This window comes from Carassius auratus, chromosome 11, assembly GCF_003368295.1.
Source record: "Carassius auratus strain Wakin chromosome 11, ASM336829v1, whole genome shotgun sequence".
Classification (NCBI taxonomy): domain Eukaryota; kingdom Metazoa; phylum Chordata; class Actinopteri; order Cypriniformes; family Cyprinidae; genus Carassius; species Carassius auratus.
In genome coordinates this window covers 308448-336409 of record NC_039253.1, presented here as the reverse complement: position 1 = coordinate 336409, position 27962 = coordinate 308448, and the positions used below count along the sequence as shown (strand labels likewise).

At 33.0% G+C, this 27962-nt stretch overlaps 1 protein-coding gene across 7 annotated transcripts in view; it reads right to left on the bottom strand.

Annotated features, from left to right (window-relative positions):
- The window catches only part of LOC113110638 (CLIP-associating protein 1-B), a 60632-nt gene that overhangs the window by 18272 nt on the left and 14398 nt on the right, over positions 1–27962 (bottom strand). For 4 of the 7 annotated variants that reach the window (XM_026274750.1, XM_026274751.1, XM_026274753.1 and 1 more), the window contains 20 exons: positions 23129–23257; positions 22241–22317; positions 21415–21507; positions 18616–18761; positions 16056–16191; positions 13519–13589; positions 13273–13332; positions 12183–12260; positions 11071–11238; positions 10931–10977; positions 10179–10349; positions 8976–8996; positions 7798–7905; positions 7339–7377; positions 5565–5723; positions 3387–3494; positions 2275–2334; positions 667–746; positions 540–563; positions 1–111 (listed from right to left, as the gene is read on the bottom strand). The exon at positions 1–111 is cut by the window's left edge and continues 134 nt beyond it. In XM_026274750.1, the coding sequence (XP_026130535.1) occupies positions 1–111; positions 540–563; positions 667–746; positions 2275–2334; positions 3387–3494; positions 5565–5723; positions 7339–7377; positions 7798–7905; positions 8976–8996; positions 10179–10349; positions 10931–10977; positions 11071–11238; positions 12183–12260; positions 13273–13332; positions 13519–13589; positions 16056–16191; positions 18616–18761; positions 21415–21507; positions 22241–22317; positions 23129–23257 (1886 nt within the window). The remainder of the gene's footprint in view (positions 112–539; positions 564–666; positions 747–2274; positions 2335–3386; positions 3495–5564; positions 5724–7338; positions 7378–7797; positions 7906–8975; positions 8997–10178; positions 10350–10930; positions 10978–11070; positions 11239–12182; positions 12261–13272; positions 13333–13518; positions 13590–16055; positions 16192–18615; positions 18762–21414; positions 21508–22240; positions 22318–23128; positions 23258–27962) is intronic. The other 3 variants (XM_026274755.1, XM_026274754.1, XM_026274756.1) reach the window with 3 other exon arrangements.

Genomic DNA, 27962 nt, shown 5'->3' with positions numbered 1-27962 from the left:
GCCGTTACGGGAGCTGAAGGAGCGTTCGGAGCAGGCACTGGATGCATCGCTGTTGGCGTCGTCATCCGAGTACATCCCGGGAGATTCGTAACGCCGCCGCATCGGCCTCCGCTGAAGCACAGAGATTAGTTACAAACACTACATACAGTATACACTACCAAGTGACTATCAAGATCAGTATATTAGAATGATTTCTGAAGATCATGTGACACTGAAGACTGCAGTAATGATGCTGAAAATACAGTTGCGCATCACAGAAATAAATTTAAATTTTCAAATGTTCACAAAGAAAACCGTTCTTTTAAACGGTAATATTTAAGTTTTTACTGTAATTTTGAGAATATATATATATTTGAGAAAATTAAGGCTTTTTTGCATTATGACCTTCATTTCATGCCAAATAAAAACACACTGAAATATTTTATATATGATATTATACGTTTGAATGAAATGCCACAGATATGATTGGATTATTAAAGAAACGATGATGGAGATTTTGAGAAGGAAAACACACTATGAGTTGTCCATAAATAAACTACCTTGGTCCTGGAGTCTCCTAAAAGCTGCAGGGTTTCCAGGCAAATGCAGAGGGAAAGTAAAGACAAAGACATCAGGAATATGACGACAGATGATAATCAGACTGGAGATGGAGGTCGTGATTCTCACCAGAGCGTCTGCCACGGCCGCCTCCACCTCTGTGCCCGTGTTCAAGATCCGCATGGCCTGATGGATGAGACCGAAGCGATCTGACACAGACAGAGACGGAGGAAGATCAGTAACCACACACAACAACAGCAATGCTCAGAAAAACCAAACACAGTCGGTCACTGCATGCTTTTCATTCATCAGCATCACAGCACACAACCGTAAATACACAGACTGATCTGACTGAAAACATGCAAGAAAACAAGTTACAGAAAACGGATGAACTGTGAGAAATTAAAAGTCAAAACCACAGTAAAACTCTCAAAATTAAACACAAACATGCAACAGGGCCCAACAGTCAGAAATAATGCTGAAAATGCATGATTCAGATTTAAATGATTAATGACTCAAATCTGGGAAAAAAGCCTGTAAATGAACCTGTAAATAAAGTTTAAGGATTATGAATGAATGCATTAATTATATTAATGTATACATAAATACAGAGCAAATGCATAAATATTAAAATATTTATTACAAATATTAAACGCAAACTAAAAACTTTAGCTGAAATAAAAAAAAGAAAAACTTTTTGTTTATAAATTTTATTCCAGCTAAATAATTTTAAATTCTTAATTAGCTTAATGTGAAAGTAATAAAATAAGTAAATTTATAACTGAAATAAAAACTATAAAAGTAAAAAACTAAAACTAATAGAAATGACAAAAACAGATTACAAAATTACTAACATTTTACCTAAAATTAAAAAATTTTACCTAAAGTTTTAAGCAATTTATATTATTAATAAAATATGATATTGATCTGTATATGAACTTACATATAAATGTATGTATATTCACTTACTGTATGTATGAATAAAAATAATAATAATACAAATGTTATGCGGTTAACGTCATTTTTAATTAAAAAATAAATTATATCATATCAGAAAAGTACAAAATATAAATTACTACACTTTTGGACCCCACTGAATATTAAAATTATATCATGGCAAATGATACACACATATTTATTTATTCACACAAATAAAAACTCCACACAATAATCCATGAAACAAAACAAAATAAATAAAAAATATAAAAAAGAAAATTATAATAATAATACAATAAAATAAAATACATATACAAAAAATTATAAAACAAATAAAAAGCAACATGCATACTAAACTTTGACAAGGCTGTAAGCAGATTTTGGAAATGGCATAAGGGAGAAATAACAAAATATGCCAATAATCTCAAAATCCACAAACATCATCTGATTAACTAACCCGTCATGTTTTAAGACATAAATGTTTAAAAAAATAAAAAAATCACAATAAAAAAAAGCACAAACATACAGCAAGCATAAATGAAACAAAAAGATACAGAGGTGCACAATAACCGTCCAGTTCACATCCAGGAAAACTGTGAAGTGTTAAAGCGTCATCAATGACAGTGAATGCAGAGATGGTCTCTGGAGCCATCCGTGTTCGAGCACATCTCACATGAGTCTAAATCTGCTAAAACTCGCTCTAAACCTGGATGTGACTGACAGATACACTTCTGAACAGGTTCGGCATGAAAAAACTGATGATCTGGATTCTGGTGCCGTGACCCGGACTCATGCAATCACCTGTCTGCAGGACATCGCCAGCCATCAGCGCACTGGTAGAGCGAGAGTATCTGTGGGATGCTGGGAAGGATCAGGTCACACACATTTCAGAAACAAAATCTCATTTTACTAGTTACACGTTACAGTTTATTCTTTTGGTTCATTAACACACTCGCAAAGACAAAGAGTTCAATAAAGAGTAGTTATAGGAAATAAATATATGAAATTAACAGATTAGATTCAAATTCTCTGTATGATAGTTTTCTTATGTAATAAGATGCAGTAAATGTTGTTTTGTGTGTTGTTGTTATATTGGTGCATTTAAATGAAAGTGATCAAAAAGTGCATAAATAATAACCAGGTTTATTATAAATAACTAAACCTAAAACTAAAACCATAAAAAACATTTTTGTTACTTTAAATAAATGTTAAAAAGAAATAAAAAATAAAAAAGAAATTATAATTTGTCATACTAATAATTGAAATAATAATAATTAATAATAATAATAATAATAATAATAATAATAATAATAATAATCATAATTTTACTTTCCCGTTTAAGAAAGACCAAAAAAATAGAACAAAATATGTAAAATATACAAATAATAAAATGAATATATAAAATATAATATAAAAAATACTATTATACTATATTGTATATTATACAAATAATATAATGTAATGTAATTTTATTTCAGCTAGTTGACAAGGCAAATATTCTTATTTATCTAAACTTGATTTACTGAAATAACTACAATTTTACAAAAACTTAATAAAACAATTTTCAAACTAATACATCAAAATAAAAATAAAAATTACTAGAACTTTCACTAAATTGAAAATATTTTTTTTTTTATAAAAACTAATTCAAAATACAGATTAAAACTATAATAGTCTCTCAATGATAACAGTGATATTGACCTGTATGTGAAAATCATCAAAAGGCAAAAAAATGTTTGCATATATATTTTTAGTCATATCATTCTGTCCTAATGTTTCATGGGAAATTAAAGGTGAAAGTGAAACATTTAAATCCAAACCCCTTAAAGCAAACCCGTTCATAGCTGAAGTGTGAGTAAAGACGTGTACAAGAGTCTGGTCTGGTTCGGTCCGGTCTGGTTTTAGGCTCTTACCCAGCGGACTGAACCCTCGAGCTGGACTGGTGTCTCTGCTGCTCTCCCGACTGGTGTCACGACTACAGCCCTGACTCATGCTGGGCCGCGGGATACGACTGGCCCGCACTGACACACACACACACACACACGGCAGGAGTCAGCAGAGGAGATACGTCCAGGTAGAATGAGACCGTGAGGAAGACGTGACAGCAGAAATAGTAACAGATCAGATGGCGAAGTGCAGCTTAAAACATGATATTAAAATTTCAAATTAAACTTTCCCTTTCAAAACAATAAAAATTCTAAAAAATAAAATGCAAATAATAATAATAAATATAATAATACCTATTGTTATTAGCAGTAGTAGAGATATAGTATATTTTGTTATATTTTTAACCATGCAATTTTACTTTGAAAGGAACAAACAAACAAAACCAACAGAAAAAAAAAATCTACCAAATGTAAACAACCAAATAACAAAACAAGAAGAACAGTTTTCAAATGGTGAAGTGCAACTTAAAACATATTTAAGTTCAACTCCCCCTTCCATGATAATCATACAAATATGACATAACATATTAAAATAATATTATAATAATATAAAATAATAACAAATCATATAAAATGAATAATAATTTAAATTTAAATCCAAATTCCTCTGGATCTTAATGAATGAATATATATATAATATGCTCAACCAAACATAATTAACAAAAGAGAAAAGAACAACAGTCAAATAAAAAAAGAAGATCAACAAAGCTTTCAGCTCAGTTACAAACAATCACATGTTTACAGCTGAAAGAAAATAAAGAAGAGAACAGTCCAGACCTAGACAAACTTTTAGTTATCTGCAGTAAATGATACTCATAGATTTCAACCACAATGACAATAAAATGAACACAAACAGAGAGAAGAACAGCCGCAGCGTATCGACTGGATCACTTGAATGACAGGGACATGAAGCACTGCTCACATTGATCACAGACTGCACCAGGTCACATGGATGACAGGCCGTTCAGTGCTTACTAGTTTTTTTGCACAGTTTTAACCCATTTACAGAGCATTAGACTGCTCATTCACTTCATAACTAAATAGAAATAAAGCATACTGTGTGATGAGCAGGAGTTGTTGGACAATACAGACTTACAAGATGTAATATAAGTCTCATATGTCCCCTCTATGTGATGGTACCAAAATCACTTTCCAGAACATTTTCGTTCACCGTTCCTGGCTGGTGAACCACCCTACAATTAGAAAGATCCACCCACTCCTTATTTTTTAATCTCCATTAAAGGAGACATAGTATTCCCTTTTTTACAAGATATATAATATAAGTCTCAGGTGTCCCCAGAATGTATCTGTAAAGTTTCAGCACAAAATACCCCACAGATCATTTATTATATTATTTTGAAAATGCATATATTGAGTGGAAGCAGAAACAGTTTTTGTGCGTGCCTCTTTAAATTCAGCATGATTTCAGCATGATAATCAAAACCAAACAGATGTTTTTTTATCAGAGTATCTGAGGAAGGAGCTGTAAAGGCACTGTAATCTGGAAAAGGGGCGGGGAGCTGAAGCTCATTTGCTTTTAAAGAGACACGCATGAAAACAGGCATTTTCAAAATAAAATAATTATCTGTGGGATATTTTGAGCTAAATCTTTACAGATGCATTCTGGGGACACGTAAGACTTATATTACATCTTGTAAAAAAGGGCATACTATGTCTCCTTTAATGGAGATTAAAAAAAATAATAAGGAGTGGGTGGATTTTTATCATTGTAGGGTGGTTCACCAGCCAGGAACAGTGAAAGAAAATGTTCTGGAAAGTGATTTTGTTACCATCACAAAGAGGCACAAAATCACTTTCCAGAACATTTTCATTGACCGTTCCTAGGAGGAATTTTCATTCACCATTCCTATCTTGATTCCCCGACAATTTTCCAGCAACAGCTAAAAACTAATCTCTTATTTGAACAATGCTTGAAACATACTATAACGAGAGCTTCCTGTGTCTATTTGCCTCTTTAAGATGAATCGCTTGATGTTTTCCCCAATTGTAAGTCACTCTGGATAAAAGCGTCTGCTAAATTTATAAATATAAAAGTGTTCACACACTGGATTTTGCATAATAGGAGCCCTTTTAATATCCAACATAAAGTTGCATCTGCTAGGCGAACAGTTGTAAATATCTTACCGTCTCGCGCGCGGCTGGGGCTCGTCTCTCGGCTGCAGCCTTGACTGCGGGGGATCTTACAGCGTTTGTCCGACGGCGCTCCAGAGGATCCGGCGGATCGAGGGATTCTCATGGAAGAGCGAGCCAAGAGCTTCCCAGGTGAACTAGAGCGGCTGCCCGCTGTAAGAGAGATACGCTTAACTTAAACGTGTTATGTGACTTGATTTAATGTCAGTTTTTCTGTAAATACTCTATATGTCTAGAGTTCATCAATACAAGCGGATGGGAGCAGCACATGCATCAGACACATAAACAGAGGCTGGCTGTGTAAGGCAGAGACCGTCCACTCGTACAATGACAAATAGAGAAAACATAAGACTTAAAAAAGCAAGCTTCGGTTTTGCCGATTAATCGGCACTGATAGTTGATAGTTCGACAGTTTTATGGGTTGCGTCCTGCCTTGGAAGATATGTATAGATATGCATGTAATTTTAATGCTATGGCCTTGTGTATATATATTTAAAGATGGCCATCTTTAAGCATGACTGTTGAAATTAAATGCTAATACTTATAATAAGACTAACAATAAGAGTCCATTTCTAGCATTAATGGAAACCGTAGACGTATTGTTCCTTGTTAGAGTGTGTTCATTTTTAACATTCACTATTACTAAAAGGTTACATTTTTTAATTTTAAAGTTTCTTTTAACATTAGCAAACTATGAGATAACTTTAATTATCCATATAATAAATAATATATATATAAATATATTTATTCGTTTACAAAGTATGGTTCAGTATTGCTACTGCATTTCTTTAAAAAATAGTCAACTATTTTAGTTTTCTTTCAGTATATATTTTAAAAACTATGGGTTGATTAATTGGTATCAGTCAGTGTGATCCAACCTAGCTATCGTTATCGGTAAAGACCACTATCGGTCGACCTCTACAGTTTATTATTATATTTTCAATACATTTAAAAGACCATTTACAAAATAGTATTGGTTTAGAAATTAGGCTTTGTTGTTACAGCCAGAAAGTGTTTTTGCATGAATTCAGTTTAAGATTCACATTAAATGTTGGCCTTGTTATTGTTATTCCTGAAACATTACTGAGACATATTTTCAACCAACAAATTTTGGTCTTTCTCACTTTAAACAGATGGAGCTGAATGCTCAGAAAAAAACATATTTTTACTATAATTTACATATAGTCTTTTATATGTATTAGAGTTTCTTATTAACATTTTAAATTGGCTTTTTAATTTTACATTTTTAGAAATGTGCTTTTGTCTTTTTTATATTTATATTTCTGAATATGTTTAATTTATTTTTAAAACATATAATTTTTACATGATCAGTTTTAGCTTAATTTTTAGTAAATGTGTTATGTTAATAAAATAGAAAAATGTCCATACTTCTTTTTGGTTTTAACTTAATTCTTCGTAATTTTCTAAAACATCAAATTATTTCAGTTAGTTGCAAAGCAATATTTCAACATTTTAATAATTTTTTGTTATTTAATATTTAGTTTAGCTTTATTTCAATTAACAAATAAATATTTAATAGGTTTTAGTATAAGTTAACAATTACTATACTCGCCGAATATAACTAAGCACGGTTCCAAGATGGATGCTGAGTGAACTGGCTCGCCTTAAATTGACTTGACAAAAACATAAATATAACAGCAAAATCATAATAATAACACATTTGGAATCAATTGCATCAGTACAGTGGATCATGCGTTCATGACAGGACGCATGCAGACATCAATCCGTGTTTTTTTTTACTCCGTACCATGAGTTTTACCCCCCACCGGATTAGCTGATCTGGATCCTTGATGCAAGACAGTGAAGAGAAACTACATTACCCATGAGTCCATGCATCAGCATGAACTTCAGCTGATCTAAAGCATGCTGATATTTAAGATTCGGCACAGGAAGAGAGATGTAGTTCACATCTCTTCAATAAGAGGGATGTCAACGAAAACACACAAAAGCCACATTATACTGGAGTATAATGTATATTACAGGGCAGCAAATTATATTACAGCATACCGTACATCTCTTGATCAAGGTTTATCATTTGTTAAAAGGTACAAAACACTGCCATCAGACATTAAAGTCCTTTTTTTCGTGAACTAACCCTTTAATTGTCTCTAATATATTTGTATTATTTTTGCGTAAAGATATTTGATTGACAAACATAAATCCTGATGTAGGACAGCTGAACAGGATGATGTAACCAAAAACTCACGCTGTGATTGGGACACAGCTTTGGCTCGGCTCCGCCCCCTACTGTCAGTCACAGAAGCTCCGCCCCCAACTGCCGTCTCTGAACTCTGTCGTCTGGTTCGCACACGACCTGCAAAAGGACAGAGAAAAAAAATAAAGAACTGTAAAATTATGAATGAACAGAAAAATTATTTTAGTAAGAAAAAAAAACATTTATTTTAATATTTATTTAATAAGCATTTATTTGTATACATTTATATTTTGAATATATAAAAATGTAATATTAAGTTATTAGTATGAATATTTGTAACTGAAGTAAAACAAACTGAAATATGAATTAAGGAATATCTATATAAAACAAGTAAAAATGACAGAAGCACATAAAAGGACAAAAAAATTTACTGAAAACAAAAAGAATAATTATATAAAGATTATTTTTATTAAATAAGAATATTTTAAATAAAGTTAAAATATAAATATAAATATAAGACGAAAAACATGAATATTTTGAAATGCTACCTTTTCAAAAAGAACAAAAATTACTGAAATAAAATGAAATATAAATATTAGATGAAAAAAAATTACATTTTGAAATGTTGGCTTTGTAACAAATTATGAAATGTTTAAATAATTATTTAAATTAATATTCACATTTTAACAAATAATATACATTTAATTTACATATAAAAACTATTTAATATAATTAAAAAAAAATAATAATAATTATATATATATATATATATATATATATATATATATATATATATATATAAACATAATATTACAAATGCATTTATTAATTAATTTAATGTTTTTAAGTAAACTTATATTTTAATCAAAAATACATAAATGGACATTACTTATTGCACAATTAATTTAACAGTGCAATCTGAGGCATAAATGCACAAAAACCTAAATACAAAACCCAAACACACGGTTTATACTCAACAAACCCAAACCGAACACAGATGCTGTGAAGACTCATGCTGACTGACATGATGAACATGTTCAAATCACTTTCATATTTATATAAATGCTGGAGAATGTTGTATCACTTCTTCATTATTTATAAAATGATCCACATTGGCCAATGAACTGGACCCGACTTCTGTGTGCATCTCAAACAGACTGACGACATTTCAACACAAACGGCACGGAGCGATAGAGACAGAGCAGAACAATGAGACACACACATCTTACCCTCCACATTACCAGCCGCATCTTTGAGCAAATAAGAGCAGAAGTACGACAGAAGACAACAGCATCAGCTCGTGTTAGAGAAAACGGTTTGGGAGCATGCAGGAGTGTATTATTCATCAAAACCCCATGAATCTGTCCAAATTCAAGCTTGGAATAGATTCTGATGCCTGATTTAAAAGCTTGGTTATGTTATCCTGATACATAAATATATTTATGCAAACAATGTAAATATAGTCAAGATCATACAGAAGTCAAAAACAGATATAGTTTGTCTGGGAATTGTCGACAACACAGCATCTTTCTGTTGTCATGCATAGAATAATATATATAGTAATAAATGTATACAATTGAACAATTCAACATTACTTAATTCACTTTTATATTTTAAAAAAGGGGCTAAAACATGGCATTAAAATTATCGTGTGTAGCCACTTTACTGAAGGTGTGCTAGTTCTACAAGTAAATTGAATCAAAATTTGATAATTTCTAACCTCATTAAATAATGAGAAAGCATAATAAAAAAATAATTAAATGTAATTCATTATACGTTATTTATTTAAATATAAATAGTAAAAACATGTTCAAAGTTAATGTACTTTAATTATTAGTTAAAATATAAATATATATTTATATATAAAGTGTATTATTATTTAAATAATAATTAAAATATCTTAAAGAGTTCTTAAATTTCACACAATCACCTTGTTATCGGGTTGTTTGGCACTCTTCAACAAAAAGTATAATTAAAAAATACATATAATATACAGTATATAAACGGTTAAATATCATTTTAAATTTACAAATTACATTTATTTACACTGAACTAAATTATAAACGCAACACTTGTGTTTTTATCCCCATTTTTCATGAGTTGAACTCAAAGATCTAAGCCTTTTTCTATGAACACAAAAGGCAGATTTCTCTCAAATATTGTTGACAAATCTGTCTAAATCTGTGTTCGTAAGCACTTCTTCATCCACCTCACAGGTGTGGTATATAAAGATGCTGATTAGACAGCATGATTATTGCTGGCCACAATAAAAGGCCATTCTAAAATGTGCATTAACAGCACAGACACATGAAAAATGGGGCCTTAAATTTCACTCAATCACATCATTATGCGATTGTTTGGCTCTTTACATTAGTATTTACTCTGATTACTGTTCTCCAGTGTTATAAACATGTAAGTGTGGGTGGTTTTACCCAGAGAGGCGTAGGAACCAGGCGGCAGTGCCGCGGCTGAGCTGAAGGGGGCAGTAGCAGCAACGGCTGGCATTCTGTTTTTGGCACTAGCCACGGCGTTAACGTCCACATCACTGCGCGATCGCTGGAGAGAGCCGGACGAAGAGGATGCACGAGAACTCACCCCTTTAGCTGAGAGAAACCCAGAGAAAATTATAAATGTTTACGCCACGTATTAAATGAAACTCTAGTATCAGCATAAACATACATCTATGGAAACCGTTTCCTCACTTAAATAAAAAATGTAAAAAGTAATTGCAAGTTTACATCTCGCAACTCTGACTTTTTTTGAGGAAGTAAAAAGACTGATATGTTCTCAGATTTGTGTGGGGGAAAAAGTCAGTTTCTCAGAATTGTGAAGTTATATCTCACAATTATGAGTTTTTTCTCGCTATTGCGAGATTATATTACGTAACTCTGAGGAAATAAATTCAGTTGTCAGTTTCTCAGAATTGCAACTTTATTTCTCAGAACTCCGATGTTATATCTCACAATTGTGTTTTTTCTCACTATTGCGAATTTATATCATGCAATTCTGAGAAAAGTAAAAACTCGCAATTGCAAGAAAAAATGTCATAATTGTGAAATTAAAACTCGCAATTACCTTTTTCATTTTTTTTGTTGAGTGGTGAAAACAGGAATTCATATGCATCTATACTGCCTTTTTACAAAATTATTTTCTTTACATGAAAAAAAAACTTGTAAATTCTCACTTTTGCTCAAGTTGCTCCCGACAGGTGTTTTAACAGACAGCGGCCGACTACGAGACAAAATAAGAGTATGAAAACTTTCGAGATTCGAGAGTGAAAGCTCATTTACACACTAACGAGTCTTAATTGAGAGCGTTTCTCACTTGAGGCTCTCCTGCGAGCTGGAAGACGAACGGTCGGACTGCGGCAGAGACATGATGCTGTCCGAGCTCTTCAGGTGAGACTGCAGCGCTTTCTGATAGGTCAGTTCCAGCGCCTGAAACAGATGCTCCGCCTCCTTACTGAAGTGGGCGTGGAAACCCCAGTAACATCTACAAAACATTGATTCTGATTAAAGCTGCTGGTCAACATCATCTCACTGTAATCAACTCAATGCTCCAGTTATCAGTGTGAAGGCATAACATATAAATGACCATACTGATATCACCCAATATTTATTTTATTTGCATCAGTATAATTACACTGATATTAGAGTATATATATATATATAACGTATTTTAATTTAAATAATAACTAATAAACGTTAATGGCATGGACACCAACAAAATAAATAATAAAAATAAGCACTACATTTTATATAATAATAACCTCAATATTAGATTTTTTTGGCTCTCTACAATGATTATACTTAAAAAAAACACTAAACCAAAAATTTAAATGAAAATATAAACAAAACAACATATATTTATATATATATATATATATATATATATATATACAAGATACAAAATTTAAATAAAATATAATATATAATATATAAAATTTAAATGTAATATAATTTATAGATATTTAAAAATAAAATCAATAATAAAAATGGCGAATTTTAGGCTTAAACTAAAATTACAATAAAAAAAAGAAAACAGAAATTCAAAATTGAAATCATTCAAAATGTTCACCAAAACTATTAAACTAAATATAATAAGACATGACAAAACTAAAACCTAATAAAATATAAACAGACATATTAATAAAATTACTATTAAAATTGACAAATAAAATCACTAAAACAGACAAATCTAAACATTATGAAAACTATGACAGTAAATGATACTAAAATAAAGCTGATTGTAATCTTTCCATGCGTACATTTTTCCCAAAATCAGCTCATTTAGGTTTGCATTTCAGTTTTGTACATTGAGTAAATGAGTAAAATGTCTGTATCAGTGAATCCCTCCAGTGTTAAGAGGATTTGGATTTCAACAATCATGTTATTGTTATTAATATTTTTATTTCACACAAACAAAGAACCACTCACTTCCTAGCGACTGATCTGGCCTCAGAGTCAGCATCGTGAACTCCTTTCTTAATGGTTTCTATCAGGACAGCGACGTGCCTGAAGAGACAAGAAGAGAAAAACTGTGAGTCCATTCAGAGGCTCTGCCAAACTCCACCACAGCAGAACATGAGCTGGAATCAATCAATCACTGAAACCCGATTCTCCATCCATTAACCGGGAAGTGCTGGCGAAGGCGAGGTGACATTGCCATGAACAACATGTGTGGGTTCATCGAGGACGTCAGCCTGATGCTAAGTGTCTATGCGCTCATGAAGACCTGATCTCATCTGTGAGACCCTTTCTGAGATGAGACATGGACACTAGATCCTCTCCTGAGGATCCAGACTGTCACTCTGTCATCGGGTTTCATAAATGGAGCTTTCCATCTGCTCAAAGTCAAGAGTGAAGCCACTCTGAAACGGTCAATTGTCAAGCTATTTAAAAAAATAGGTCACCCAAAAATCATCCTCAGATCATACAAGATCAGGATGGCTTTGTTTCTGCATCAGGTTTGGAGAAATGTAGCATTGAATCAGTGTCTCATCAATGGATGCTCTGCAGTGAATGGGTGCCGTCAGAACGAGAGTCTGATAAAAACATCACAATAATCCACAGCACTGCAGTAACATCTGGAGAAGACATGTTGTGAATTACTGTGATGTTTTTAATCAGCTGTTGGACTCTCATTCTGACGGCACCCATTCACTGCAGAGCATCCATTGATGAGACACTGATGCAATGCTGCATTTCTCCAAACCTGATGCAGAAACAAACTTGCATGATTTGAATTTGAGAACATGTACAGCACATTTTAGTTTTGGGTGAACTATTCCTTTAATATAGGTAAATCACAACTACACTCACAGATACTCACAAAAAGCAGCAGTTTTGTGAACTGGATCAAAAAACTGACTCAAGAGAGCCAGCTCATTTCATTAAACTGAAAGAGTTTAACCAAACAGTTTGGTGAAAATATGGAACAGAGCAACAAACTACATCATTCAAAACATTTCGTTTGGTGTCTCACAGAGGTTTGGAGTAAATGGTGAACTGTTGCTTTAATTCTCACCTCTCGAGAGAATTAGTCTGCCACTCCTGAAGCAGAAGGTCTAAAAACTCATAACAGCGTCTGCAAGTCAGAGCAAATATTTCCTGTTAAGATCAGAGCGACTCAAATCAGAGAAGACATGTCATTTCACACATGTGTGAGTGTGTGTGTGTGTGTGTGTGTGTGCTTGTGTGTGTGTGTGAGAGAGAGAGAAAGACAGAGAGAGTATGTGTGTGTGCGTGTGTGTATGTGTGTGCATGTTCTCACCGTCTGACGGCCACTGATTTGGAAGTGCAGTTGCTGGTCATGATAGGAATCAGACGTGGATAGTGAGTGTGCTGAAGCAGAAACAAACAAACGATTCAATCCCAGCAGCTGAGTCCTTAGCCATCATCAAGAATCGGCTAAAAACACAACCCTTCCATCTTTATTTGACCCTCTAATGATGACCCTCTATGATCAAATTAATTTTTTGCAAATTTTAATATAAAGATTTCAGGTTTAAATCTTTGAGATTCTAAAACGGTATTTTTGTGTATTTAAAAATTCTAATGTGAATATGTATTACACTTACATTTAGCAGACTCCTTTATTAATCACTTTGTTTTGTAATATTCAACAAAAAAATACATATTTATTATAGATAATAAAAATACATTATATATATATATATATATATATATATATATATATAATCATTATATAATCATAGAGTTCGTAGCGGTTCATGAATCATTTGAGTCAGTTCGGGAGTTCAAAGCGGGTTCGCGAATCATTTGAGTCAGTTTGGGGATCGCGAATCATTTGAGTCAGTTCGGGAGTTCAAAGCGGGTTCGCGAATCATTTGAGTCAGTCGGGAGTTCAAAGCGGGTTCGCGAATCATTTGAGTCAGTTTGGAAAACGGGAATCATTTGAGTGAGTTCGAGAGTTCGTAGCAGGTTCGCGAATCATTTGAGTCAGTTCGGGAGTTCGTAGCGGGTTAGCGAATCATTTGAGTCAGTTTGGGGAATCGCGAATCATTTGAATCAGTTAGGGAGTTCGTAGCGGGTTCGCGAATCATTTGAGTCAGTTCGGGAGTTCAAAGCGGGTTAGCGAATCATTTGAGTCAGTTTGGGGAATCGCGAATCATTTGAATCAGTTAGGGAGTTCGTAGCGGGTTCGCGAATCATTTGAGTCAGTTCGGGAGTTCAATGCGGGTTAGCGAATCATTTGAGTCAGTTTGGGGATCGCGAATCATTTGAATCAGTTCGGGAGTTCGTAGCGGGTTTGCGAATCATTTGAGTCAGTTCGGGAGTTCAAAGCGGGTTAGCGAATCATTTGAGTCAGTTTGGGGAATCGCGAATCATTTGAATCAGTTAGGGAGTTCGTAGCGGGTTCGCGAATCATTTGAGTCAGTTCGGGAGTTCAAAGCGGGTTAGCGAATCATTTGAGTCAGTTTGGGGAATCGCGAATCATTTGAATCAGTTAGGGAGTTCGTAGCGGGTTCGCGAATCATTTGAGTCAGTTCGGGAGTTCAAAGCGGGTTAGCGAATCATTTGAGTCAGTTTGGGGTTCACGAATCATAGCTGTATATGGATAGGCATTTTTAACTAATTTAGTAGCTAGTTCTAATTACGTTTTCCAAGCTTGTTTAGGTGTGATATGTCGTGCCTAAAAAGTGCACAGATCTAGGCTAATGTATGTTACATGATGAAGTCATACTAGTGCGCGTGTGCATTTTGAGTGCGTTCTTTCACTGCATTATTCGGTGTATTCAAATGCATTTATGAATGCATGTGAATGATCACAAAATTCAAGATATGGGGGTTAGAAAATGTATATATTTATATCATTTTATGAAGTTAATCAATATCACACGAAGAGTGCCATTTCAGTTTTCTCCAAAAATCAGCATGATTAAAATGTGATATTAAGTTACTACAAACAATAATTTAATTACAAATACAAAATGTTGCAGAATAATGTAATATATGAATGAATAATAGCCTAAAGAACCGTTGTGCCAAAAGGTTTCTTTCTTGTCATTATAGAACCTTTTTAGCATAAAAGGTTCTTTGGAGTTGAGTAAAGAACCCTATGGTTCTATATAGAACCCCAATGAACCCTTTTTTCTAAGAGTGTGTTGTCATAACGTTCACCTTGGAGATTGAAAATGGGGAGAAGGAGAGGAAGAGTAGATATAAGTCATGATCTGTAAGATTAACCACAATCTGATGTGATCCGACCACCTCATAGAAAACCAGTGTTGAGCTGCTGCAAGAGCTTTAGAAGCACAGCAGCTGTGGTCAGAGAGATCTCGTGTGTTCTGATTGGTGGATGATGATGATGAGTGGATAAAGACTAGAGCAATCAAATAGTGAGAGAGTGATCTGCTCACCTGGTTATGTTCGTGGATGTTTCGACGTACATATATATATATATAGAAACAGAACAGGAATAGGGTCTATTAACAGCTTCATATATAAATGTTGTTTCATCCAGATTGAGTTGATCCCGCTGCAGACAAGCTCACAGACCAAGCTAGGCTGCACAGACTCAATAATTTTGATGTAAAACTGATTTGGACAGCATCAGGAATAGAAAATAGTTCAACAGGAAGCACTCTGGGATGTTTCTAACTACTGTGATGTTCATAAAACCCACACTAAACATGTGCAGGATACTGGAAGAGACACAACGAACATGCAGATCAATCTTATTGATTATGTTTGCTGCCCAGAATCCAACATCACGCCTGACTGCGTGTCACACAGAGCATCAGCTGCCCGTGTGTGTGTGTTTGTGTGTGTGTGTTTCACAATTACCCGTATAATGAGACGAATTGCTGCCATTCCGGATGTGGCCATAACTTTAGCGCTGTTTGGGACGAGGTTCAGTAAGGTTGGCATGATGTTCTCAGCTCCGTGATCAAATCTATTACCCAACACAGACGACAGGTGTCTGGAAGAGAAACATCAGAGATCAGACGAACACAGAACACAAAACCTAGTGAGCTGCCTGTGAAGGGAGTATTTTGAGGCTGGCTTTAGACCTAATGAAAGAGGACAACCAAGAGACACGTCTGAAGTGGTGTGCAGGATTTGTGTTCTTATAATCCATGCAAAAGACTGACAGATGACAAATTTACATGATAATTTGCCTGTGCACCATCCTGCAGAATACAGTTCATTTTGATTGTAGTGTCCACTCTTTGCTGACATAGTGTGCGGTCACTGACATGTAAGGCATCATGTTGCAGCTGGACCACATGTCAGTTGAGAGGGCCAAATATTGACAGACAAACGTGCCTGAATCGTGGTCAAATCGCCCATATAAGTGGTCCTCTGTAATGGAGAAAGCACACTTTTCTTGGTGTTTCAGTCTTGTTTCATGTGCGCGAGAATGACATCTCAATGCCGAACCCCCATCTGCTCAGAGTAAGCTAATATCAACCAATTGTCGATATAATTCCAGGGTTTCCCATGCATTGATTTATTTGTGAAGGGCTGCCACAATATCAAAACTGACCGCCACAAATAGATTTCCAAAAGGCTTTGTCTTCATTGAATGAACATGAGCACTGCACGTTTCAAAATCAAAAAGCGGTGCAGGTGTTACTATATTACTGTATTTCAGAACGTAATCGACTGTATTTAGAACATTTTCGATGTCAGAGCTCACAGCTGCTTTACAGCCGTTACTGGGAAAATCTGCCGCTCTTAAAGCGCCCCCTGCTGGCAGAAAATGAATTTGCATATATATGTATATATGGGGGCGGGGGAGTCCAGCTACAAATAGAGTGTAAGGCTGTGGGAAACACTGTATTCAGAATGCAGATGCCCTGGAGACGCAACAGAGCCAGAGCAGCATCCACACACTTGGTGAAAATTCATGGTGAAAGTGCAAGGCCGAATGGAAGAACCAGATATTGGAAAGATTCGTCCCTGGAAGCAAACCTCAGGAACTTCCTGTGTTGAGGAAGGATGGAAATGTGGTAGACCTGAAGATAATTTATATCATCTTACGCGGGCTCGGGATTGCTCTCTGGTTTGCGAGGTAAACGAGCGGTCATGTGAATTGTTTCGATTAGCGCGAGAAAGATGCAAAAAGAAACGGAGGCTTGCTTCTGGCGATTAGGTTTTGGTTGCACCAGCAACTAAAGCAAAGTCCGAGGTGTGGAAAAGTTTTGACCATGTTTATAATGAGAATAATGAGTGAATAATTACGCATCATCGGTGAGTGCAGGAACGCGATGAATTAATCTACAGTCGATTCAATAATGTTCCTCCACAAAAACATGTCTGCTTAGCATAATCTCTGTGAGTAAAGGTTTTTCAAATGATAACTACATATAAATTGAGTCTTAAATGCATAATGTGGACAGAGTATTTACGCTAATGTTGGCATTATTCTTTTATTAAATGTCAGCTGCTAGAGTGGTGAAGCAAATCCGGCGGAGTCTTTATCTTAATTTCGTTATTGCCAAATACCAATCTTAATTTAAAATTTATCTTAATTTAATTAGTTAAAAAAGACTCGTTTTTATTGGTGCGTTGGTTTATTTATAGGCTAAATGAGCCTGTGTCTGTTTAGAGTCCTGAGATGTTACGATGTTACAGAGGACTTACTTTATTTCTTTATTCCAACTTCCAAGTGGTGTAGTCTACGTTAGTCATGAATAAATTGTTAAAACATGTATAAAACATGTATTGTAAAACGATTCATTCTTGACAAAAGGCAAAAGAGCTGTGTGTGTGCACATTTTAATAATGTTGGGCTGTAAACGGTTTTAGGCTTTGAAAAAGCTGTCAATCAAAATGTACTTGTCGGGCTCGGGACGAAATCTGTTGGGATGGGGATTACAGCTCTAATGTAAATACAATTAGATGCTTATCAAAACATTATGTCATTAGTCATACAAAATGCTAACTATCAGTTGCGCATTTCACATAAAAAGCTATATTTAAGTTCCAAATGAGTCATTTATGTGACTCTATTTCAGCTGTAATGTTGTCTATGAAGGTAGTTGCCTATGGTTTGGAAAAGAGCCTGACGGTCTAATGAGAGTGTGTGTTTTCATGCGCACTAAGTGCTTCACATTCTCTGCTCCATCATGAAGCGCAGCAGATCTTATGATGCTGGAATCCGTCCAATGTTTGAAACCAGACCACTTAAACTAATTGATTCTTTTCATTAAACTAAGTCTGTCAGCACGACTCAGCAGTCAGTCCGTATTCAACTCAGGGTGAACGGGATGATGGTTTAAACCAGGCAACTGCATCAAACCAGAAAGATGTAGGTATATTTGAAAACCTATCAGTGGATAAGACTGATTTACATTGTAGAAAACAATTCAGGAGGTGAAGCAGCTTTTATTTCACTCACCCGAGTGTGATACAGGCCTCGCGCACCACCTGAGAGCGCAGATCTTTAGCCGAGAGTTTGAGCGGCCCCTCCAGCTGTCGTAACTGCTGCGAAAAACCATCGTAGTCGCTCGCGCCGGCCAACATCAGAGAACGAACCTTTTTTAACTGTAAATAAACAAATCAATGGGTCAATGGTCACATTTAAATAACATGACCCCATAATACTGAAGCGATCTGATAACGACCAGTTTGATCGTACATTACAAAATAAACATAATAAAATGGAATCTATTTTGTTTGGAAGCTGAGAAACAAACAATCTGAATTGTGAGGTATAAATGCAGAATTACGAGACATAAACAGAATTGTAAGATATAAACTCAGCATTATGATATAAACTCAAAATTGTGAGCTATTAAATCAGAATTGTGAGATTTAAACTTTGAATCATGACATATAAACTATGAATTACAAGATTTAAACTTAGATATAACCAACCACAAAATTGAAATACAAAGTCAGAATTACTATATAGAATTTCAAGATATAAACTCAGAAATACGATATTAAATAAAATTAAATTAAAAATTAAATTCATATATTTCACAGACAAACAATTTTCTCCTTTCATGTGTTCCCTGGGATTCGAACCCCCAACCTTGTGCTTGTTAACACAATGCGTCACCACTTGAGCTACAGGAACACTGTAGCTCATTGATATAAACTCAGAATTTAGATTTAAACTCAGAATTAAGATATAAACTCAGAATTATGAGATATAAACTCAAAAATAAGATATAAACTCAAAATTGAGATATAAACTCAGAATTGAGATATAAACTCAGAATTGCGATATAAACTCAGAATTGCAAGATATAAACTCAAAATTTCAAGATATAAACTCAGAATTGCAAGATATAAACTCAGAATTATGATATAAACTCAGAATTGAGATATAAACTCAGAATTGAGATATAAACTCAGAATTGCAAGATATAAACTCAAAATCGAGATATAAACTCAGAATTGTAAGATATAAACTCAGAATTATGATATAAACTCAGAATTGAAATATAAACTCAGAATTGAGATATAAACTCAGAATTGCAAGATATAAACTCAGAATTGAGATATAAACTCAGAATTGCAAGATATAAACTCAGAATTGCAAGATATAAACTCAGAATTATGATATAAACTCAGAATTGAAATATAAACTCAGAATTGAGATATAAACTCAGAATTGCAAGATATAAACTCAGAATTGAGATATAAACTCAGAATTGCAAGATATAAACTCAGAATTGAGATATAAACTCAGAATTGCAAGATATAAACTCAGAATTATGATATAAACTCAGAATTGAGATATAAACTCAGAATTGCAAGATATAAACTCAGAATTGAGATATAAACTCAGAATTGCAAGATATAAACTCAGAATTATGATATAAACTCAGAATTGAGATATAAACTCAGAATTGCAAGATATAAACTCAGAATTGAGATATAAACTCAGAATTGAGATATAAACTCAGAATTACGAGATATAAACTCAGAAATACGAGATATAAACTCAGAATTGAGATATAAACTCAAAATTAAGATATAAACTCAGAATTATGAGATATAAACTCAAAATCGAGATATAAACTCAGAATTGTAAGATATAAACTCAGAATTATGATATAAACTCAGAATTGAAATATAAACTCAGAATTGAGATATAAACTCAGAATTGCAAGATATAAACTCAGAATTGAGATATAAACTCAGAATTGCAAGATATAAACTCAGAATTGCAAGATATAAACTCAGAATTATGATATAAACTCAGAATTGAAATATAAACTCAGAATTGAGATATAAACTCAGAATTGCAAGATATAAACTCAGAATTGAGATATAAACTCAGAATTGCAAGATATAAACTCAGAATTGAGATATAAACTCAGAATTGCAAGATATAAACTCAGAATTATGATATAAACTCAGAATTGAGATATAAACTCAGAATTGCAAGATATAAACTCAGAATTGAGATATAAACTCAGAATTGCAAGATATAAACTCAGAATTATGATATAAACTCAGAATTGAGATATAAACTCAGAATTGCAAGATATAAACTCAGAATTGAGATATAAACTCAGAATTGAGATATAAACTCAGAATTACGAGATATAAACTCAGAAATACGAGATATAAACTCAGAATTGAGATATAAACTCAAAATTAAAATATAAACTCAGAAATACAAGATATAAACTCAGAATTGCGATATCAACTCAGAACTGCAAGATATTTACTCAGAATTACGAAATATAAACTCGAAATTACGATATCAACTCAGAATTTAAATATAAACTCAAAATTGAGATATAAACTCAGAATTACGAAATATAAACTCGAAATTACGATATCAACTCAGAATTACGAGATATAAACTCAGAAATAAGATCTAAACTGAGAGAGAAATCTCGTGAAAGAAACTGCTTCCATAATTTTGCAATAATAGATTGATTTCACATTTCACTTCTTACTTAACAACTGAATAAATAATCTACATTAAATATTGATTTGAGTTTAAATTATTCGTTGATTATTTTTAATATGTTAAGAGAAAGTAAACAAGAGACATGAAACTAGCACAGCTATGTATAAAATCACTAATACAATAAATAAGTATATGGTTTAGAGTCATTATACACAAATACGTGACCACAGTATGATGCCATCGACCAATCACAATCAAGTATTCCAGAGAGATGAGTAACAAGCAGCCATTTTATTCCATTATAAATGTGAAATCACTCACTGCAGCTACTCGCTGTTCCCAATCATGTTTGTCATCGGACAGAATTTCTCGGATCTTGTTCATGGAGTCCTCGAGCTCTCGAGGTGAGTAAATCTGTGAGAAACAACAGCATCATCAAACTCACTGAGCACTGGCATCTGTCCAGAGATCTCTAATGGAAAACCACTGAATGCAAAGTCCAGGATGACACTCCACATTACAGATGTTATTGCTGAGGTATTGATGAATCCTTGAGTTACTGACACACAAATGCATTTGGATGTAGTTTAGGGTCAGTTATGGTGAATTGTATGTTATTGTATGTTATATGTATTTGTAAATTTGGGCTGCCAATCTTGGCCAGGACACTCCTACAAAAGAGATTTTAATCTCAGTGAGTTTTCTTTCTTGATTAAATAAAGGTAAAAAAAAATGTAGAAAAAAATATGATTTAAAACAGCTGGTTTCTATGTGAATATCTATTCAAGTGTAATTTATTCCTGTGATGCGAGGCCAAATTTTCAGCATCATTACTCCAGTCTTCAGTATCACATGATCTTCAGAAATCATAATAAAATGATGATTACTGCTCAAGAAACATTTCTGATTATTATAAGTGTTTGAAACAGTTGTGCTGCACAATATTTTTGGTGAAACTGTGATGCATTTTATTTTTTAGGATTCACAGATGAATAGAAACTTTAAGAACTGCGTTTAATTGAAATTTATAAATATTATAAATGTCTTTTCTCTCACTTTTGATCAATTGTATGCATCCTTGCTGAATGCATTGAATATACATATTAATTGATAAAAAAGCAAAAATACAAAGCCTACTAATGCTTACCTGTACAGAGGGCACATCTTCAAAGGCACGAATAAAGTCTTCCTCGTCAACAGCTCCAGCTCCAGAGCTCTCCTTACCTGATAACAACAAGCAATATGCCCAGTAAGTTAAAAAAGTTTTTTAATATTCAATGTTTTTTTTATTTAATGTTTTTAAAAAAATATTGTTCACAAATCTGTCTAAATCTGTGTTCGTGAGCACTTCTCTTTTGCTGAGATAATCCATCCACCTCAGGTGTGGCATATCAAGATGCTGATTATATATATATATATATATATATATATATATATGTGTGTGTGTGTGTGTGTGTGTGTGTGTGTGTGTATATATATATATATATATATATATATATATATATATATATATTTCATATATTTTATAGGTTTATTAAACATTTAAAATGTAAATATCAAAATAAACAGTTAATACTAATAAAAATAATAATAAAAATTTTTTTTATCTAATTTGTGCAAAATAAAAAAATAAGAATTATTATGAAAAAAAAAGAAATAATAATAAGAAGATTTATACACACAAACACACACACACACACATATATATATATATATATATATATATATATATATATATATACTTTTTAAATATTTTAATTAATATTTATTTATATATATATTTTATTCTATACAAAATAACATTTCTTATTTATTTATATATGTTGTTATATTTTAAGTGTGTTTTAATTGAGACTGTAAACATAGCTAGAGCTAATATGGCTTTGCACTGCAGCACAACACTGAAATGTTTTATTACTTTTATAACAGAAAAGCTGGAACGCTGGATTGCCCAATCAGAAGACACAAGCAGAACCAATCAGATTCATGCAAACAGCACAATAACAGTGAAGGGTCTGAGATGCAGGTAGTTGACCTGAGCTCTTGGAGCTGGACGCTGAGCTCGGTCTGCGCATGGATCCTGTCCGACGCACCGATGACGCTCCTTTAGAGGACGACGAGGAACGACCTCCATCCACCGAATCGTCATCATCCACGCTCTTATCTGAGGAACCACAGAGAAAACACCATTTATACACTTATAGTCCTTACAAACATTAGAATTTGAATGCACTTTTATGAATCTTGTAACATGCTTTTGTGATTTCATTCGTGTTTGTTTTTTTAAGGTTTAAAGGTTTTAAAGGGTAATCATTCGTAGAACTAATTGCATTCATTTAAATTTACTTTAAAAGCTTTATATATGCTTTTTTCCCACATGTGTTCCCAGTCCACAAAACCAGTCGTAAGTCCTTTTTTAAGTAATCTTTCCATTGATGTGTGGTTTGTTCGGAGGACAATATTTGTCTGAGATGCAACTGTTTGAAAATCTGGAATCTGAGGGAGCAAAAAAATCTAAATATTGAGAAAATCATCTGTAAGTTGTTCAAATGAATTCTTAGCAATGCATATTACTAATCAAAAATGAAGTTTTGATATATTTACGGTAGGAAATTCACTAAATATCTTCATGGAACATGATCTTTACTTAATATCCTAATGATTTTTGGCATAAAATCAATGACCCCTACTATCTATTTTTGGCTTTTGCTACAAATATGACTGTTTTTGTTCTCCAAGGTCGCATATATATTTACATTAGTTTTTTTTTTATTGCTTTTTTTTCACATTTATTAAAATGTAGTTCTGTTTTTCCATCCAATATTTCCATTTCTATTTTATTTTGGCTTTGTTTCCATTTCATTAATTAACAATAATGCCTTTAATAGCTTTGTTTCAGAGAACCATAACAACCCTGGTTTGCACTACAAGTTAAATTCAGCTTAATGCATGCAAACGAAACAAGAATAAATAAGACAAGGCTGTAAAACCTGCAGACATTCATCTGAACATCCTGATATTACGCTACACCTACAGATCTCCCATGTGTGTGTGTGTGTGTGTGTGTGTGTGTGTGTGTGAATCTGAAGGACACTCAGGAAACCCTGGCAGAGCCGCTCACATGAGGAAACATCACCAAAATCTGCCAGACCAGCGATCAATCACCATGAATTATTTATACACACACACACACACACACACACCCGACCTTATTCATCATGCATTAGTGTCAACACCTCTCTCCCACAATCCTTCACTGCAAACGCCCATCTAACACGCTCTGAACTACTCCAGAAACCTCCCGGGAAACAAACACATTCATCCAGACATCTGAACCACAAACATTAAAAACAGACTCAAACCCTTCTCTGACCCTTAAAAGAAGAACTTAAAACATCATTCACTTCATTTATGATTTATGATACACCCCCAAAATGATGTTTTTTTGTACACATATCCTTGTTTTTACAGATTTTGTAACATTTTGTATAGATTTTCTGTCACAAACTATTAGCATATTTTAATTAACATGCTATTTTATAGATTTATTAAACATTTTCCACTGGAGGTTTTATAAGGCAGGTTGTGAGGACATTTGATGACCATAAATTAATTAAATAATTGTATTAATTGAATACAATAAATTTGAAAAATATACTTATTACATGAATTTTAATATAAAAATATAATATATAACAAAATGTAAATATAAAAATATAAAATTAATATAAAAAAAATGGTTTGATTAATTTTGTGTAAAATAAAAAAATAGTAAGAAAAAAATACTATGTATCTTATTTAAAAATGTTTAAAAAAGCATAAAAATAGGTTTTATAATGTAGGTTACAAGTCATTTGGTGCTCATAAATGAAGTAAATAATTAATTAAACAAAATAATTTAAAATACAAAATAAAATAAAATATTATTTTAATATAAAATAAAAACAAATAATATTTTTTGGTCCAATTTGATGAAAAATGAAAACAAAAAAGACAAATTTTAAATATCTTATTTAAAAAATAATAAAGCATAACAATTGAGAAGACAAAAGGGACGAGGCAGTCTAATCTGCCATTTCCTGTCTACAAACACACTTTTGAGAATATGACACTTTCTGTCCTTAACCCTCACGAGGAATTTGCATATCTTACTGAATACATTATTAACGGTTATCAAGCATTTTCAGTTAAAAGGTTCCATAATGCAGGTTTAGAGGACATAAATGCAAAACACACACACACACACACACACACACACACACATGCGATGCATGCAGCATTTAATCACAGCGATCAGATTTGAGAGACAGAGGCCGAGAGACAGACAGATGTGAGTCTCTCTGTCTCTGTCTCTGTCTCATGCAGTGCTCAGACAGCGAGACTCTTACAGGCACAGATCCTCCGGCACACCAGCTTCCTCAACATATCGTCACGCTTTCCCACGCTGCCTCATTCTGACACACGCGACCCCTCCCTGTGAGTGTGTGAGTGTGTGTGTGGAAACTGGAGCATGCTGGGATGAGCTATTACTGATGAAGCTCCGCCCACACCGCTGGGTGGAGGAGGGCAAGGGGAGGAGCCAGAATGGATACTAGCATAGTGCTCACTACATGCAATACTACAAGTCAAAATGAATGAGGTAGTCTGCAATAATAAACATTTAAATAAATAAAAATGAATAATAATAATAATAATGCATATTAATGTGTATAATATAATATAAAAATATATCTGTATTAGTGCTGTTAGATGATTAAATGCAATTAATCACATCCAAAATAAAAGTTTTTGTTTATATAATATATGGGTGTGTACTGTGCATATTTATTATATATATATATAATGATTATATATATAATAAAAATGTTACGTTCGTATATTAAATATATTTATATATAATATAAATTATATGAATATAAATATATACATCTAATTAAAAAATAATAATATAGTATGTTTGTGTGTTTATATTTACATAATAGATGTACACAGTACACACACATATATAATGCAAACAAAAACTTTTACTTCGGATGCTATTAATTGCGATTAATCATTTGAGAGCACTAATTTAAATATATATTGAAATAAAAAGATATATAAATAACAATAATAATAATAAAAATGTAAAAAATAAATAAATAAATAAAAGTTAATTAAAAAGCTAATAATAAAAAGAAACAATTTTGTGTAAAATTTCTTAAAATACAAATGAAAGATTATATTTGATTTAAATAAAAATAAATATAAACATTATTCTCACTGAAGCCTACATGTGGGATTGTCTCTAAAGGGTGCAAAAAAAAAAACTTTTTTACATTTTTACAAATATATAATTATCATTCTGATCAGCAACAGTTTAAACATCTAAATATCTAAAAACATTTATGGTCTGATCATAAAATGAGCAAAAGGGAGACATTAAACATTACTGATGACATCAGTCCTGGATTATTCATCAGATCAGTGCTCTTCCAAACACACACACACACACACCGACACACACACACACACACACACACACACACACAGAGTCATCCAAAACAGCTGACTGCATCCACTCATGAATCACACACTCGTCATCATCATCGCTGACACACACTGACCAGGTTAACCAGCACAGTGTGTGTGTGGTGTGTGTGTGTGTGTGTGTGTGTGTGTGTGTGTGTGTGTGTGTGTGTGTGTGTGTGTGTGTATACAATCAAATCTAACATATAGACATATTGAATTAGTTTTTAAATACATAACACATATGAACCACTTTGTAAGAGATGAAGCACATCACTAGTTATAATCCTTACTGGTTAAAAACATTCAAAACAAATAATCAAAGCTAATAATCAGAACTTTGATTATAAGTCAAAACACAAAATCTGATTATTTTAGAATAGATTTTAATTATTTAATATTTAAAAAATATTGTGATTAATATCAGAAAATTTAAAAACAATTCTCATATTTCACCAGCAGGGGGCAGAACACTAAAACTAATGAGCTGGTACTTTGTGCTACAGAACATCTTCTTTGCTAATTTTAGGTTAATCATTAAATAAAATAAAAAAAAGTATTCCAAAATGATGGGGCGTTACACAACCAAACATTCAATATATGTGAAACTTATCAAATATGTCTCTAATAATATCAGAAGTACATAATAAAGGCTCCTAAACAAAATTGTGTCTGTGAATGCAACCAAACGTTCATATGGCACTTATGATGAAAGGAAAACTTTATAAAACCGAGTTTTATATACTGCACAATAATGCCATATTTATATATTTATTTCATTAATTTAAATTAAAGTAACAGAATTTAGTAACTTCTATTAAATGAAAATGAGAGATTTTGTATTTTATTATTTTATTACAGCATTTTTCTTGTTTCTTTAGAAAGAATTAAATTTAAATCTACTTAAATATCCTAAAAAACAGTTCATCTGAATGATAGTTTAACTCTGTTTTGCGTTCATCTGCCTCCCTCATTTGCTCTTTTACATAAACGATCTTGCAACAACAATCTCTCAAATATATATTACAATACTGTATATATTGATAAACTGAACATTCACTTCAACGGTAAGAAAGACTGGATGCTTTCAGCTGATTTCCTATTGAACTGCAGCTCAAACTATTTCAAATATAGTGAATTATTTACAAACTCCGTCATAAAGCACAGTGTTTCTATATAACTTGTGTTTTGAGCTGCAGCTCGTCGTATTAATAGACAAACAAATCAACTGAGTGAGTCATTTACACTGCAAACGCTCTGACGAATTCAAACTCAAATTTGTTTGATCATTAAGTTCAAACGATTCACTAGCAAAAACCAGATCAAAAGAGCATTTAATTTTCGAATTTCGACATCATTTG